Source organism: Argiope bruennichi, chromosome 7 (assembly GCF_947563725.1).
Source record: "Argiope bruennichi chromosome 7, qqArgBrue1.1, whole genome shotgun sequence".
Taxonomy (NCBI): Eukaryota; Metazoa; Arthropoda; class Arachnida; order Araneae; family Araneidae; genus Argiope; species Argiope bruennichi.
This window is the reverse complement of record NC_079157.1, coordinates 45,119,448-45,138,864: the sequence shown is the minus strand read 5'-3', so window position 1 is coordinate 45,138,864 and position 19,417 is coordinate 45,119,448. Positions and strand designations below refer to the sequence as shown.

At 28.7% G+C, this 19,417-nt stretch overlaps 1 protein-coding gene across 3 annotated transcripts in view; it reads left to right on the top strand.

The window, feature by feature from the left end:
* The window catches only part of LOC129975050 (uncharacterized), a 128,886-nt gene that overhangs the window by 38,993 nt on the left and 70,476 nt on the right, over positions 1–19,417 (top strand). The window contains exon 1 of one of the 3 annotated variants that reach the window (XM_056087924.1): positions 15,070–16,355. The exons of 1 other annotated variant lie outside the window; for it this stretch is intronic. In XM_056087924.1, the coding sequence (XP_055943899.1) occupies positions 16,076–16,355 (280 nt within the window). In that variant the 5' untranslated portion in view covers positions 15,070–16,075. Of the gene's footprint in view, positions 1–15,069; positions 16,356–19,417 lie in introns of those variants that run through there. One more of the 3 variants, XM_056087923.1, reaches the window with a different exon arrangement.

Genomic DNA, 19,417 nt, shown 5'->3' with positions numbered 1-19,417 from the left:
GAACGCTTATTCAAAACGTGCAGATGAATCTTTAGAGTGTTATGGAAATATAAAAATAAACCCACGCTTTACAAATTAAGATACAAATATAGAAATTTTAAAGTGTTTTTAAAGCGTTTGTTTAGGAGAAAATTGCTTTAGTCAAATGCAGCTGCAGAATAATATTTAATGGAAGGAAAGGGAAAATTAATTTATTTAAAGAATTGAATATGTTATTTTGAGAAATAAAAAAAAATATATGCATTTATATATTTAAAATCACTATATCGTATTAAGAAAATTAAGAAGAAAAAAACAGTCCTCCAACGAAACCCACAGTACAGATTTCGCTAAATCAAATGCAGCTGTAGAATAAAATTTAATGTAAGAAACGGAGAAAAATAATGTATTTGAAAGAATGAATACGTTGTTTTTAGAGTTAAAAATACGTATTTATATATTTAAAATTACCAAGAAAAATTAAAAAAAGCCTGTCTCTTAGCCAAACCCACAGTACACATTTCGCTGCTTTTTATCCCATATGAAAACTTATGACCTCTTAAAAATTTATGATATATCATTAGCAATTTTCTATTCATTCAATATCCGGCATTTCAAAAATCTAAAAAAGAAACACTTACAATGTTCATTCTCTATGAGAAAAAGCAACAACACAGAGCTCTTTAGTCCCAATTACTGTATCGATTTCGCCAATTTTTATTTCGTACTATGGCTTATGATCCATCGAAAATATTGGCTGTATTTAATTTCAGTTAGTTAATTTAGACGTAACTTAATAACCATGACACCTTCGAATTGCCAATTATTAAAGTTGTGTTATTTTAATAGTCTTACACGCTTTATGTTCATTATATACATGAACCTTGTTAATGGAGACTAATCTCATGACTTCATAGCGGAGGTATTAAAGCATAAATGTCTGGTCCAACTATAATCTAGTTTTCGTAATGGTATTTTTTCACCTTTTCTTCATCTTGTTGATTACACATATTTAACAGAAGCTTTTTTCTTTAACTTTTGACAATAGAAGAAAATCACGCGATTAAATATTTGATAAAGCGACTTGAATACCGTGTCAACAATGTGGCTTGTTGTTGAAAATTAGGCAAAAAAGACAAAAACACTTTAAAATATTGCAAGATTATTAAATTAATACTGTCAAAAAGATAACTGATTAAAATTTTAAATAGTGTATTTTTTTTTTTTTTTTTGCAATAATGTTTTTGGTATTTATCGCAAAAACACTTCAAAATGCTGCTTAATTTTTGATTAATTAATATTCTAACTACAGCATTCTAACTTTAACTACAACAAACTCACTCTAATAGATATGTATTCTCTCATTGAAGATATACATGAATCAAGTATGGTAGCTTTCAACACACATACATTCTTCTATATTACGCATATTTAATGTTTATTAGACACATACATTCTTCTTTATTACGCATATTTAAGGTTTAGTACACACATACATTCTTCTTTATTACGCATATTTAAGGTTTATTACACACATACATTCTTCTTTATTACGCATATTTAAGATTTATTACACACATACATTCTTCTTTATTACGCATATTTAAGGTTTATTACACGCATATATTCTTCTTTATTACGCATATTTAAGGTTTATTACACGCATACATACATTCTTCTTTATTACGCATATTTAAGGTTTATTACACGCATACATTCTTCTTTATTACGCATATTTAAGATTTATTACACACATACATCTTAGCAGAAATATATAATATTTCTTTTAAAAGAAAACTTTGTTTGGTTGTAATAAAGTGTATTTCGTTAAAGTTTATTTGACGTGACTAAATTAAAACTATTAATATGGTGGGCAAGCAGCTGTTCCTCGAAGGCGGATAGTTTAATTTGTAACCTGAGAGAGAGAATTTGACCAAATATCTCCACTTTAATGTGCTGCATATCATGATCCTAATTATTTTAATTCCACTCAGTTTAGCATATCTAGCTAAGTTTACGAATCAAATATTCATGATAAATAAAAGTATGTATGATAAAAGTAAGGCTACGTATCCAGAGGCTGCCTTTTAGGAGATATTCAGAGGAAAGTAACCTACATTTTTGTTTCACTTGATGAGAAATATCCAGAAGTTTGTTCACTTATTCTATGTTAGAATAAGAATAGAACATAGAAGTTTAGTTCTATGTTCATAGATAAGAACATAGAACTAAATAAGAATAGATAAGAACATAGAAGTTTGTTCTATGTTCACTGCAATTGGGAAGCAACTCTTTGTTAAAGTGTGCAACGATTTACCATGTTTAAAAATGGCGATTAAAAGTAAGCCAGAGGACTGAGTCCATAATATTTACTTTTCGATTTAGATTCTTCTGGCATGCCTTATTTTATGAAGGCCCTGATGGGCAGTTATTATTTTTTTATATAATATTGTTTCTCAGCGATACTCAATACCATCAATCTATAAATTTTCGTCATGTCTGACGATATCTCTACTAATAATAGAGAAAAATGTGTGCATGTATGTATGTTTACATATATTTCTATGTGAGAGCTTTAGTATTCTGTAAGTTAGACCATTCGATCTAGAGCTACCGAATTTTGCTCATACAATATTGGAAATTGGGATTGTATGTAATGAATGATACGTTTGATTTAAATTTGAATACAAATTTTAATTGATTAAAAATCAATATCACTGAAAATATTAGTATATTATATATATTAGTATCACTGAAATAAGGATTTTTTTGAATTTTTGATATGCAAGTTTTTTTATGTGATGTAATATATTAGAGATATCACCGTAAAACACAAAAATTTCGCTTAATTTTTGATTAATTAAAATAAAATTAATTAAAATTTGTAAAATTCTTTCCGAGGCTCACTTTCCTACCCTCCAAAGTATATATATGCCTATTTCATTAGCTCTAACTTATACAGTCCAATGCACAGGTAAACACATTTATCTTTTTTACCAATAGAGATAATGACTCATGACTGCCAAACATCCGAATATTTACGCACTGCACAAACAAATAACAATGACAAAGTGAATGTAATGAAACGTTCAAGGACTTGATCCTTACACTTGGTAAATGTTAACATTGTTGTTAGGTTTTTCACATCTTTATTTGTGTTTTTGCAAATTTATTTATTTGGCAAGTAGACCATCAACATTTTTTATAACCTTGTCTGCGGCCATAGTCATATACCAAGCCGGAAATTGGTTACTTTGAACTTCGATATTTGTTGTTGTTGTTCCTTATGGCACTTGCCATGGACAAGCCCGCTGCTACGAAGACAACGAATTTAAGCCAGAGGGGGAGCGTCTCTTGTTTTTATAGTAGCGCCAACTAGGGCCAAGAGTACGACTTAGCTACTCACGGATCACTCATTCGCTTGCACAAACCCTTTTAACAGGAGGGCACATTCAAAAATCTCACAGTTAGAACAACGAAAGAACAACCATGCCCAAACCGGGACTCGAACCCGGGACGCCCAGATCACGAGGAAGACACACTACCTCTATGCCAGGACGCTGGCTCGACATTTGTAAATTAGTATGCCAAGCTTTATCGAACTGTGTGCATCTGTAGATTTAAAACTTGTGCCGTTATAACCACGCATGTTTCCACTTTAACGACTCCAGTGTGAACAAACAGCGAACTTGAAATTTTTACCGAAACGTGACAAATCTGTCACAGAAATGTTGCCCATGCTACAACAAGATTTCAGCGATGCTGCATTGAGTGGTGCAAGGTATTTTGCGTGGTTGGTACATGGAAGGCGCACATCTGTTTGCAGCTCCTGTCGCTATAACCATGCAAATGTTTAATGTTTGATTTTAAATGTTTCGAAAAATGAACTTCCGGAAAACGTTTCAAAAGTGTCAGGAATGTTTTATTGTGGCAACACCTCCTAAAGTACAAAGCCTCAACTTTGGCTGAAATGCGAGCAGATGAGTCACAGGAAGAAATGTGAAGAATAGTAGCTGACTGCAAGTTAGCAGATGTGTAGATTGTCTTGAAACCGTTGTTGGTAGCTTTCCATCTTCTGTATTTCTTTCAGAAAACTATACATTAGGCAGATATTACATTTGTATTTTTCATTAATAGATACTTTTTTCTATAAGATAGTTCCTTTCCAATGTTCAGTCTTCAACTGCAAAGGAAAGTGACAGGAATGTTGTTTTGTGGCAACACCTCCTAAAGTACAAAGCCCCAGCTTTGACTGAAATGCGAGCAGATGAGTAACAGGAAGAAGTGTGAAGAATAGTAGCTGACTGCGAGTTAGCAGCAGCGTAGATTGCCTTGAAACCGTTGTTGGTAGCTTTCCATCTTCTGTATTTCTTTCAGAAAACTATACATTAGGCAGATATTACATTTGTATTTTTCATTAATAGATACTTTTTTCTATAAGATAGTTCCTTTCCAATGTTCAGTCTTCAACTGCAAAGGAAAGTGACAGGAATGTTGTTTTGTGGCAACACCTCCTAAAGTACAAAGCCCCAGCTTTGACTGAAATGCGAGCAGATGAGTAACAGGAAGAAGTGTGAAGAATAGTAGCTGACTGCGAGTTAGCAGCAGCGTAGATTGCCTTGAAACCGTTGTTGGTAGCTTTCCATCTTCTGTATTTCTTTCAGAAAACTATACATTAGGCAAATATTACATTTGTATTTTTCATTAATAGATACTTTTTTCTATAAGATAATTCCTTTTCAATGTTCAGTCTTCAACTGCAAAGGAAAGTGTCAGGAATGTTGTATTGTGGCAACACTTCCTAAAGTACAAAGCCCCAGCTTTGGCTGAAATGCGAGCAGATGAGTCACAGGAAGAAGTGTGAAGAATAGTAGCTGACTGCGAGTTAGCAGCAGCGTAGATAGCCTTGAAACCGTTGTTGGTAGCTTTCCATCTTCTGTATTTCTTTCAGAAAACTATACATTAGGCAGATATTACATTTGTATTTTTCATAAATAGATACTTTTGTCCATAAGATAGTTCCTTTCCAATGTTCAGTCTTCACTTGCAAAGGAAGTTACGATAATGGTGTAAAAGTGTCCATTTTTTAAAATTTCTGGAGGATGAGAAATTAAAAGCACAGTGGACTCGCAGGCTCCTTCGTGAAGATTTCAAGCAAAAGCTCAAGAGTAAATACAGCTATTCAATAATTTTCTTTAAAGATAATATTTATATAATTTTCAATTTGAATTGATATTTAAATGTTGTAGCACCTCTGTTTCCCCTTGAGCAGAGAGCGCCCACTTGTGGCGTTTACAGACAAGCAGTTGAAGGGAGACCTGCATCCTGAGATCGACTTTTTCCTGTGCGCAACCCTTGCTCTAACACCGAATGCTTTCGGTTGGAAACTGTGGAATCCCTCCACCATACTGTTTACTTTAACTTACTTGTCTATATGTGTTTAAATTTTGTAATGTAGCTGTGTTTGTGTAGATTAAAAATATTATATTTAAAACCGGGCGGTTCAGTAGAAAATTGCAACACACTCACTATAATGTATAAATTCGCTCTATTTATAGCTTTCAACAGCGAATGATGCTATTAGTAAAGAGTTTGAATTGTTTCTGTCATTTTCTATTTGTTCCTGCTTAAATTTCTAGAATTTGTTTTTAATTTATTAATAATTTGAAAGATTGGTTCAATAATAATTTTGAATATAACTATAGACAAATAAGTTTGGCACCAACAGAATGCATTCCTAAAGTATAATTTTAATTATGTTTTAATATTTTTCTTGTTACAAGTTAATTTTATATGTTTCACAATGAAAATTTCAATTTGTTTTAATAAGAATTTAAATTTTAATTAATCTTTAACTGAATATCCTATAATTTTAACTGCAGTTATTAAATCAACCGTATAACCAAAAAGTAAATATATGTACAAACAAAATAAATGCAACATCTTAATTCATAATGTTTGAAAATATACATTAAAGAAAACGAAATTATAATGCTGTAATTTTTTTAATTTAATTGCCAAAAAATAATTATATATATTATTCCATCATTAATTTATTCTAATTTATCTTCTACACTTTCCCAGGTCCGTGAACTGCATTTTAGAGAGGAAGATGTTATAAGAAATATGGAATATTTTCATGAAGAAAATGGCTGTAATCTGATAATGTATTTTTATGAAGGTTGTTGAAAAGTACATATAATATAATTAATTAGAGATGTTGTTTGCATCTTGTAATATAACATGTATGTTTGATGTCCTTTCTGTATGCACTAACCTCTGCCTGAAATATTGACACAGTTGAAGTTCATTCAAAAATTTAGAAAACCTTTACTTGTTTTTATCATGTAAAAATCTATTTTTTAATAACTTGACTTAAATTGTCTTATTCGTGATCTTTTCTATAAAGAGTATGGCTTCTGAACCGGAGATTTTCAGGTTCGTGTCCCGATTCCACCGAAGAACCGTCGTGTAAGGGGGTCTGTTGCACGTTAAATTCAGCATGACCAAACGTCCTCCCGCTGGTGTGGCATGGTGTGGAGAAGGGGGTGCCAGCTCAGGTGTCGTCCTCGTCATCTGACAGCGATTCAAAATTACAAGGTCCGTCCCAAAGTAGCCCTAGTGTTGCTTTAAACGGGACGTTAATATAACTAAACAAAATTAAACTCTATAAAGTGTATGAGAAATTGCAATAATTGCATTCCAGAATAGCTTTCAATTAGTTTTGCATCTTGTCAGAGCTTGCATACTTCACGTAAAAATGTTTCTAAATAAAAAGATTTAAACTTTCCTATTCATAACCATTTTTTAAAGATTTATGAGAGAAGTTATATCATGACAATTATGCAAATATGATTTATCAAGATTATATAAATATTGCCCTACAGAATATCCTTTAATTTTGAATTTTTCTTCTTGTGAGAGCTTACATATCTCATGCAAATATATTTTTAATAAAACTGTTAAATTTTCTCATGCATACTCATTTTTTTTTAAAAAAAAGAGAGAAATAATATATAAATTCCCTAGAATATTCTTAAATTAGAGTCTTATAGCTACTTTCAAATGGTACACTTAACAGATATTTCGTAGATAATTGCTAGAATAAAATTTTTAAAATCTGATTTGAATTTTAAGAAATACTGTAATGATAAAAATGCTTTATGTTTAATTGAACCAATATTTTATAACAGCCAAACGATGTGTTTTCTATAGAGAAAGCATGAAATTACATCGCTTTCTCAGTTAGACTGTAGATCGGCAGACTTCTTTGGAAGAAATCATTCCCGCCGTCTGGAGGCTTTGTACTTTAGAAGGTGTTGATTGTGGGGGGGCGGAGTACTTTGATGATGTCAGAGCGCTCAAGCAATTAAATAAAGTAATTTCTTGACTATAAAGATGGTCTCGAAAATGTTTGATTCGTTTCGTCGCATGCGTATTCGAAAGAGAAAAAAAAACACCTCTGTGTAAATATGGCAATTACAATGTAGTTTCTTAATAGTAAAGAGAGAACTGAGAACATATTTTGAGAAAGATTATTCCTTTTTTATTGATAAATGAATCAAAATTTGATAAAAGTTTCTCTGCAGTAAAACAGAAACAGAAATTATCACACAGATCAGTAAATCATGTTAGATAAAAGAATTGACAAATATTTAGTGTAAGATTGAAGTGTCTTGGCTTTCTCGTACACGAAGTTTTACAAAAAGGGTGTTGTGATCGTCAAAAAATATGCACTCGAGATTTTGACGGATCTGCGCGTTTAAGACAACCCCAAGTCCGAAAAACACATTTCTGAAATTATATCTGTCTGTCTATGAACATAATAACTTATAAATTCTTTCAGTTAGGTGGGTGAAATTTGGTATGTGGTTTGTACCCAAATTCGTAGATTTATATCAAGGTTTGAACGAAATACTTTCAGAGGAAACTGTTCGTACAGCTAGCTTTGCATTAAATGAATACAACAACTACAAAATGTAAAGAGCTAGTTTGATAGAATTTGGCATACAAATTTATGCACATATATTGGAATTATGTATCAAATTTGAAATCGAATCCTTCAAGGGTTTGACTGTCAGTCGGTCTGCCTTTTTGGATGCGAAAGTGCGTACCAACAAACGCTCAAATTTTCGACAGAGAAATGTCTATACATTTTAAAAACACAGTGAAAAATTTCCTTTATTATCTAGTTGTGTTTTTGAATTATCACATTTTCATGCACGCTGAAGTACAAATTGGCAGATAGCCAATTTCTTATTTTTTAAAAAATTTCATTTAGAACTACATTTTAAGTGCCAAAACCTATGTGATAAAGTTTATATAGCACTTCAGGTTTTATAGTTATTTTGATATCACCCGTATTCGAATAGACAGTCAGACAAATTTCCTATGGATCGATCATGCTCAAAATTTAATATAAATTTACAAAAACAGTGTAAGAACTGCATACCAAATTTCATTCGTCTAGTAAAAAATTATTTTAAATCATGGTGTTCGCAGACTGATAGACAGAACAACAGGTAGATATAATTTGGTAAATGTGTGTTTCAAATTCAGGGAAGTCTGTACGTGAAAATTCGTAACAATCTCGTGTTCAGATGTTTCGACATTTGCAATATTTTCTCGTTATATATATATCGCATAATAAAAAGTAAGAAACGCAAGGATTAAACATGAGTAGCAACAACGAAAACGATTTGAGTTTTTCGTTATAATATGTACATCTAAAATAAATTTTTAAATTAATTATATATATATATATATATATATATATATATATATATATATATATATATATATATATATATATATATATATATATATATATATATATATATATATATAATTAAAAATAAGTAAAAAATCTAAAGTAAGAAACATTTTGAAAACGAAACAAAATAGTTTCGGAATCGCAACTAAAAATTATTTCTTATTCAAACTAAAACCAAAAAAGGAACAGGAAAAACTTCATAGTATTTAGAGAGCGCAAATGCAGCTACTTCTAAAACACAGATGAATTGAGACAAAAGTTATTAAAATCAATTTAATAGGAAAATCAAATAAACCAAATAAAAAAAGAATCCGGCCTGAAGACTTTTTCAAGGGTCACCCTCAGTCAGGGATTTAAAAAAAAAGGATTTTTCTGTGAAGGAATGTAGACAAGAAAGTCTAATAATGATTCCTCGTGACCCCAAAATCCCCTGAAATTAGGCCCAAGAGATATACCATTTTAACAGAAAGGAAAATACAAAACAACAAATTAGAAGAAAATAACCACTAATAAGTAAAAATAAAATAACAAAATTAACAATAAAAACATAAATACCACAAAATAACACTTAAACCATTAAAGGAAAATAAAAGGGAAAGTACATACCAGCAGCAGGCAAGGAAATTTTAAGCTAACGATTGTGATTCCCACTTTTTAAAAACACAAAGCTAACGCATTTAGGGCAAAAAATAATTGTATTGAGTGAGTATAATTAAAAATATATTTTCATAATTTTAAAATGATGTAAACAATAATTTTTGCTATAAAATCTTTGGAAGTTATTGTGAAAAAATGTTAAAAATTAGCTTAATTTTTAATTAATTTAATTATAAAAATTATATCCGAGGTAACATTCCTACCATCCAAAGTATGATTGTTCCAAATTTTGTAAATTTACACCAATTGGTATTGTCTATAAAGCGTCAACATATACACACACGAAAGGGGAAATACACATACATTCATCACTATTATTAGTAGAGATATACGCTTAAGACAAGTTTCTTATAAAATATTTTTTTACTCTTTTTTACCCAAAAGGCTTTCAATATCTTATAGCATTCATTTTTCGCAAAAGAATTTGGGGAAAAATTGATAACTTAACATTTAATTTTAATCCTTTATGTTTTCCGCCTTCCGTCATTATCAATTTTACTTTCTTCTAGTCTTAACAGGTGACCCTCGTACACTCAAGGGTGCACGAACTATCGGTTGAGAACCTCTACTTTAATGCATTATTATGCCTGCTAGAAATACGAAACCATAGTTATCTATTCAAAAAAAGATATCAAAAATTATTTGTCAATCTTCCAGAATTTAATAAACTGATTGTATCAAAAGTTTAGTTTCCCATTACGATTAGTTTTAAATTATCATCGTAATCTCTTATACATCAGTGCTCCGTCAGTTTAATTTTTCATGCAAATTAACTTTTTCATTACTTAATTGCAGTGCTGAAGTTTATTTAAGCATTAAATCTTTCACGCCTATGATGAAAGAAGCCACGCCTTTACGACAGCGGAAGAGCGACATTCTTTCAAGTTCATGCATTTTGCATACAAAACGTGATCGTTTCACTTGCAAAGTCATTTTATTTTTATTTATTTATTTTTGTTTCAGTATTTTTTCTTTCTCGTATACGAAGTATAGAAAAAAGATCGTAATCGTCAAAAAATTCGAACTCGAGGTTTCGACGAATCTCTACGTTTTTTCGTTTTTTCAAACCTCCTTGAGTTTGAAAAACGCATTTTTGGAAATTGTCCGTTTATCCTTTCGCCTTCTGTCTGTCTGTGATAAGTTAACTCAAAAAACGTTTTGAGCTAGGCAGTTGAAATTTGGTATACTGTCTTTACGACAAAATTTGCAGATTTCTATCAAATTTTGTTTAAAAAATTATCAAACTATAAATATAAAAAATATCAAATTTTGTTTAAAAAATCCATTAAACTATAAGTATAAAATCTATCAAATTTTGTAAAAAAAAAACTGATCAAACTATAAATATAAAATCTATCAAATTAAAAAAAAAAAAAAAAAAAAAAAAAAAAAAAACATCAAACTATATATATAAAATCTGTCCTGTCAAATTTTGTAAAGAAAAACCTCAAACTATAAATATAAAAACTATCAAATTTTGTTTAAAAAAAAAAAGAAAAACCATCAAACTATATATATAAAATCTGTCCTGTCAAATTTTGTAAAGAAAAACCTCAAACTATAAATATAAAAAATATCAAATTTTGTAAAAAAAAAAAATCAAACTATATATATAAAATCTGTCCTGTCAAATTTTGTAAAGAAAAACTTCAAACTATAAATATAAAAACTATCAAATTTTGTAAAAAAAAAAAAAATCAAACTATATATATAAAATCTGTCAAATTTAGTAAGGAAAAACCTCTAACTATAAATATAAAAACTATCAAATTTTGTTAAAAAAACACATCAAGCTATAAATATAAAATCTATCAAATTTTTTAAAAAAAAAAACCCATTAAACTATAAATATAAAATCTATCAAATTTTGTACAAAAAACCCATCAAACTATAAATATAAAATCTATCAAATTTTGAAAAAGAAAACCATCAAACTATAAATATAAAATCTATCAAATTTTGAAGAAGAAAAAAACCCATCAAACTATAAATATAAAATCTATCAAATTTTGTAAAAAAAAACTGATCAAACTATAAATATAAAATCTATCAAATTTTGTAAAAAAACGCATCAAACTATAAATATAAAATCTATCAAATTAAAAAAAAAAACAAAAAAAAACATCAAACTATATATATAAAATCTGTCCTGTCAAATTTTGTAAAGAAAAACCTCAAACTATAAATATAAAAACTATCAAATTTTGTTAAAAAAAAAAAAAAAAAAAAAAAAAAAAAAAAACATCAAACTATATATATAAAATTTGTCCTGTCAAATTTTGTAAAGAAAAACCTCAAACTATAAATATAAAAACTATCAAATTTTGTAAAAAAAAAAAAAAAAAAAAAAAATCAAACTATATATATAAAATCTGTCCTGTCAAATTTTGTAAAGAAAAACTTCAAACTATAAATATAAAAACTATCAAATTTTGTAAAAAAAAAAATCAAACTATATATATAAAATCTGTCAAATTTAGTAAGGAAAAACCTCTAACTATAAATATAAAAACTATTAAATTTTGTTAAAAAAAACACATCAAGCTATAAATATAAAATCTATCAAATTTTGTAAAAAAAAAAACCCATTAAACTATAAATATAAAATCTATCAAATTTTGTACAAAAAACCCATCAAACTATAAATATAAAATCTATCAAATTTTGAAAAAGAAAACCATCAAACTATAAATATAAAATCTATCAAATTTTGAAGAAGAAAAAAACCCATCAAACTATAAATATAAAATCTATCAAATTTTGTAAAAAAATAAAAATTAATAAATTCTGCTCAGAGGAAGCCCCTCTGTCCAGCTATTCTAGGATTTAACACGATAATTACAAAACTAAGTGAGCTAGACAGATAAAATTCCGTACACGTATTTAACGTCTATAGTATAGACATCAGTCAAAGTTTGAGCCAAATAGAAATAAGGATTGACTGTCGGTGGTCTGTACATTCAGACACTTGTAAGAGCGATAGTTCAAAAACGCAATGATTTAAATAGATCAAATTTGGTATGGAATTTTGTGACTACAAGTGAGTTTGTATCCAATTTTTGTATCAATCGGTTGAGAAAAATGGGTCTAAAACGCAAATTTGATTTTCGGATGCTATGACCAGCTGTCAAGGATTAATCGCCAAACAACTCGCCAAGGATGACATTTTTCGGGAAAACTCTCGAAAGCACTAAATAGAATGTTTATGTCACCATAAAATTCCAAAAAATTTTCTTTTCTATCTTAGAGTTAAGTTGACGTGATTTTTTTCTTTCTCGTATATTTAATATAGAGAAAGTATAGTAATCGACAAAAAATTCGAACTCGAGATTTCGACGAATCTCAAATGTGTTAGAACTTATAAGTGTGTGAAGTTGTGGTGAAAGCTTATAAGCCAGTTAACAACTACACTATACGAGCAATTGCTTTTGTATCGTGGTCATGTTGCTGGGCTGCGAACCACAAGGTCCCAGGTTCTATCCTGGAGCGAAACAATCCGCTACATACTCTTTGAGGTCGAAACGCACGTTTTTCGAAAATGTCCGTCTGTCTGTGACAAAGATAATTCAAAAACTCTTTGAGCTGAAAGCATGAAATTAGGTATATGGACTTTGCACCAAATTTGCAAATTTCTATCAAAATTTCAACAAAATCCGTTCATACGAAGTCTGTCCGTCCAGCTGTTTGAATATAAATTAACAATAAATGAAATTCGGTATACAGTATTTAACGTCTATATCATAGACACGTATCAAAGTTTGAGCCAAATCCGACAAAGGGTAGAACATCTATCCGTCTATATTTTCAGAAATATGTAAACGCAAAGTCAAAACCGGTATGGCTTAAATATATAAAATTTGGTATGACATTTTGTGACGACAAATGTAGTTTCGTGTCAAAATTTTGTTTCAATCGATTGGGAAGAACGCCTCTAAAAACTGAATTCCAGTGTCGATATTTCTAACCACATGCCAGGGATTATTCGACAAGAAAATTTTCAAGGATTACATTATGGATTCGATAAAAATACTAAATTCAGGCTAAAGGATTATGTTTGGTAACTAGTATACGCCATAGCAGTCAAGGCATTCTCTGGGAAAACAACTCTATTAAAGAGTATGCAAGAAAGTTTTTGGTAGACCACTCCGGTTAGTTTCCTATTTTTAATTTATTAAAAAAAATTTGTGTATTTTACAGCAATACGTTCCATTGTTGAAATAAAACTCAAATCGTTTTCAATGTTGGAGCTAATATCTCACACTGGCATCCCGAAATATCTGCCCAATCATCAGTTATATGTCTATCTATAATTTGAAGTATAAAAATATTTTACCGAGGAAAACCTTAAAAAAATAATTATGCAAATTATTATAATTGAAATTCTTAACAGCCATTAACCCCACGAACCAACTGGTCACCAAACCCACCCAAACTCTATGTAAAATGACCATAAAGTTTTCGAGTAAGAAATGTGTCTTACAAACCTTGAGAATATAAAATTTAATTATATTCAACAAATGAAAAAAAAACATTTAAAAAAATTTAGCTTTTACACCAAATTAACTAAAATAAATTATAATTATATTTGATATTTTACGCTATATAAACAAAAAATTCCAGATATAAAAGAAAAATTCCTATTATTTACGAATTCAAAGTAAAAACACTCGAATTATTCAAATTCCGCTGTATAGATATCACGACATTCTTTTCAAAAACTTTTTAATGGTTTTGTTCGGTAAATATCATAATCTAAATCTGTTAATAGGCATTTAGCAGACGATTCCTTTTCAGACATTTTATAACTGCTACTATTTTTATTTTGTTAAAATATTATTAAAAAGTAAAAGCAAACGATTTTTTCTTCGATAAACTTATTTTGTTAATATTATTTCGTTTATTTTTTGTATAATAACTGATGATCAATTGTAAACCTTCTGGAATCTGGCAATGTTTGTAAGATACGCTGTTATGTTGAAATAATAAACAAGCCGATGGAATTCTAAATTGCTTGGAGTATTATTTTAGTTTTAAGAATTTAAGATGCTCTGCAAGCTATAGTTTGAAGCTTAAGAAAACGGGTAGTATTCTAAAAAGCATGCAAAAGGTTTGTTGATACATATAGCATTTTCATTTTCATTATTCGTACTCTTAAAAAAAAAGCGATTTAATTTGAAAATTATTGTGTTCTTTTTTCTTTTTTTTCGAATATGTAAATTAATCGAAATAGTCGAGTTAGTATTCTAAATAGAATAAAATAAATAAATAACAGAAGTCATCTCAAGCACTTAAACAAATTGGTAATTCGAATGCAAAATTTTTTAAATTACTTTCACTGTTAAATAACAAGAATTTGGATACAAAAAAGTTAATAAGGTCTTCCAAAACAGCTAGCCAATACTGATGTCCACTGTCAGTTATAGCACTAGGAAACTACAAAGGTAGTAATTTTCTATGACATGACTTTTTGATGGGATTTACAGTTCCACAATAGAAATCCAATTATGAGAAGCACCTTCTAGGAAAAACTACCCGATGATTACTTTTTTATAGAAACATTTCACTCTCTAAGTAGGTTATGTCTGCACGCTATTGTGACTTACATGTAGTGAAACAGAAATTCACATTATATTCCAAATAGGCTTAATACACAAGAACACGATACGAACAAAAGCGAAAGGAACTTGTCATAATTATAGTAATAATTTCCTGTCGATTCTTTTTCAATTTTAACAAAACCCCTTGTTCCAATAAGCATCTTCAGTTTCGAGTTCCTTTTCTACTAAACCGGTTTACTTTTTTTTCGATCAACCGTTCGTAAGAAGTTCTCACATGGCTTTTTTCTGATCGACTCGTCGGCGCTGCTCAAGTAACCAGAGGCACAGCGAACTTCGAGCCGAGCCGGTATTAGTTCGAAATGAGGTGGTAAAAAACAGAGAGAAAAAGTCACCCACTCCTCACTTCACTTGACACGAATTTGGAGTTTCGTTTTGCAGCTCGCATTTCACAGTATTGTCCTCGTCGAGAACAATGTGATGGCACTCGTCTGAATTTCATTTCGACCAATAGCTTTGAATTCTTTTTTTTTATTTGTTAGAAAGTTACTGTTCTTTTTTCTTTTATTGTCATTTTTTTCGTCACGTGTGTCTGTTGCTCGACATGTGAGTTCATTTCATTTCTTTCCCACCGAACGAAGTGGATAAATTAACAAAATATCGTCTGCAACAAATTCCATTGCAAAGTGTTGTTTCTCTGGAACTGCGATGAAGCTGAATATAATATTTATAAAGAATCACTGAAAACTGTGAGTACGAATTCTTCAGTTGTATCTTTTTAAATTTCAATTCATTGAAATTCGTGTTTTCTACAATAACGTTCAAGATATCGTTACAGAATTACTATGATTAGAACAATTCAAAAAGAACAATTTATAGAACAAAGTTTTCGTTTAGTACAAGATACGAAAACCTGAAGAATTTTTAAGAATTTTTTTTTAATATATTAGAATTATATTTATTAGCTTTTCTTATTTCATTTCCGAACTGATTTATTAAACAATTTTATAACTTGTGTCTGCTTGAAACTAATTAGCTGGAATTAAGAACGTTTCTGGATATGTCAAATTTTTCTAAATTCTAAAACGAATTTTAAAAATAAAAATCAACCATGTTTCCTTCATATTTTCCAATGGACACAACCAAGCGCTGTCTTGTGTGCGTGGTGTTTATAATTAACTGTGTTACATTTGCTTTAATATGTACTGCCATGCTGACACAAGAATGGGTGATTGTCAAGCCAGTGAGAACTGGACTGAACATTAGTATAAGAAATACAGAACTAACTGATGTGGAATCCAGCAGATTTCAAGGAGTAATATATTTCGGACTTTTTAATGGCAAGAAGATTCTCAACTATGGTTTTGGAGATCGGTCATTTGAATTAAAAAGTAAGTAATATCTCTTACATTTCTTTATAAAGTCTGTTTTTTTTTTTTCTTTACTGATATGTCACATTATTCAGTTTCTCAAATTACAACAAATCCTGGTCTTTACAAGAATGTTTTATATAAAAGAGGAATTATAGTTTTCAAAAAGTTTTGTTTAGATTTTTAGTTTAATGATCTAGATATTAGATTAATGTTTTATAATGATTATCTAAACTTATTTAAATGTTATTTAAGTATAAATAGATATATTTAATGGTCTATAAATCATTGAATTTTTTTCTAACGATCGCATGTTTTGATTTTTCTTATGCCTTGCCATTGGAAAAATTCGAAAGATTCTTTTTTTTTTTTATTTTAAAAATGTAGAAACAAAAACAGCATTTACATTTCAAAAATTTATTTTTCTTAAAACCTCTTAATTTTATATTTTATTTATTTTATATATAAATGTGAGATAATAATGTGTTAAAATGTATCATCTTACTTATTTTTGCTCAATTTGTTCCATAGTGATTCTATTTATTTTTTTAGATACATGTATTTTTGCTTAATCTTTTTCTTTAAAACTGATTCCAAATCAATGAATAATCTTTCCATGAAGTCTTTATATAACAGTTTATAATAACTATTTGCGTGGTTCAGTGAATTATGCTAGTTCTCATTTTAAAATGCTTTTGAAAAAAGAGGTGGAATCAATCAATAATAATGCAAGAAAAATGCATAAAATAAAAAGAATAATCATGAAATCAATATAAAATGATTACTAATATTAAATAAGGTAATATTTAATTAAAACTACATTAGTTTTTCAGAAAAAAATTATTTTAATTTAATCTTTTTCACTTTTTAAAATACAATTTTCGTCATGATATTAATCAATGTTCGCCATATTTGATTCCATCGCTCTTTATAAAACAATGTTTTGTTGAATAAAAATATTTTCATTATAATTCTTAATGTAACTTACAGTACGGTTACATTTTATAACTTTTCTCATAATATCAGATTAGGTAGACATTTCTTTTTCATAGAATTTTTCTTACTTTAAAACCATTTTTGCGACTGCACAAATAAAGATATCTCATCACAGTTGTTTTTATTTCAAAGTTTATTCTTTACTATCTTGTTTTAAATAAACTACCATTCTCAATAAGATAAATCCTCTTCATAAAAAAATGAGTTCTTTTATAAGCTGACGACAATAATTTTAAATTCAAAACGTTTTGATTTTATGACTCTAGGTATCTATTAATTTACTATAGAATCAATTTATTATAAAGATATACTCTAAAACTTGAATAATAATCATTAAAAAATGCTTTAAATGCTGTATCGAGGTGAAAATTTGTTATAATATTCTCTCGAGACAAAAGTAAAATGTATATCACAGCTTGAATTAAATTTAATTTTATTTCAAATACATGAATGGATGATTTTAAACACAATCTTCATTTTATAAAGTAATTTACGTTTTAATCACCAAATCTTCTACATGCATCTTACATCTTCGCCAAATTTTTATTAAAATAAAAATAAAAGCGATACGTGGATAATATATTTTTAGCATAAAATACTTGATTTTAAGATTATGAAAATGAAGACGCAATTTGATTACATGTTAAAATCTTGTCTGGTAAATTAGATAATATGATTCAAAATACTTAAAATATTTTTTGGCTAACTTTTCTTTTTTTTCTCTCTCTTTTTCCTATTTAGTTTAGAATTTTCTTAAATTTTTTTATTATTATACGATTTACATAACTTCTTACAGAAACTTTGCGATAAAATCTGATATTCATGTTTTAGTTTTTATACATTTGAATTACAGCCATATTTCAATATTTTTTCTTCACTAGAGCGTTTCATTACAAGTTTTTTCTGGATTAGTAGATAAAAATTCTTCGGTCTGCATGACACAGAACTCTAAAGAATTTCTACTGCTTTAAGTGAAACTTAAATCACCAGGTTAAGGTATTTTGTATGAGATTAAGATACAGCGATTTAAGATAAAAAAATTTTAATATAGATAATATAAAATGCAAAATTTCTGTTAAAAACAGAATTTTTTTTAAAAAAAAGCCGATAAAATTTGTTTTATCTTATCTGCCATTACAAATTCTACAACCTTAATTGCTTATTTCAAGGTGCATTACATTTCAAGTTAAACTACTAGACATTCATTTTAAAACCGATCCTGACCTGGAGTTTCGATCCGATCCAAACTCGAAATATTTTCAACAGAATTATTGTAATTTTTATTTTTGAGATGAGTTTTTATTTTTCTTGTACCCTCACTTTTTAAACTAGTAAAATATACCATAATCCGTGAGAATATGATATGACAGCTTTTATTATTTTATTAATAAAGAACCTGCGAAGAAGAAAACACAATATGCTTAACTAGTTGAGTTTTATTCCCTGAAGAAAATTCATGTTTCAGAATTCCTACTGAGGACAGCATTTAAAAAAAGGGCAAATGGAATTTGTTTAATCTGGTTTAACTTTCATATTAAACTATCAAAATACTTTTTCCATTCGTATCACGCTTCAAGTTAGAATAGTAAAAATACGTCATTTCAAGTAGTATGTACTAAGCTAGCATGGTATAAACTGCAATTGCAAAATACTAAACGTGTTACATTATGGGAATATTTACAACTGAAATATAAAATTTATTATTATTTTCTGATAAAATACAGTCTCATTTGATATAATTATGTATTAGCAAAAATATTCTTTTAATTCCTAACCAATTTCAAGAAAATAGCTTACAAAAATTAGCAATCTAACTGAAATTGTCATATTTCCGAAAAATAAGGTAATATGTAAGTTTGATATTTAAAATGTAAAAACATAATCATCGCTTAGATATAAATTTATAAAAAATATTTTGTTAAATATCTTTGATTTTTACAGCATTTAATAAAAGTTCATTTTTTCAAATAAAATCAACCATTGTTATTGTTTCTTATGGCACTTGTCATATATAAGCCGGCTGATGAAGTCAGCGATTTTAAGCCGATAGAGCGTCTCTTGTTTTCAATATCGCCATCTAGGGCCAA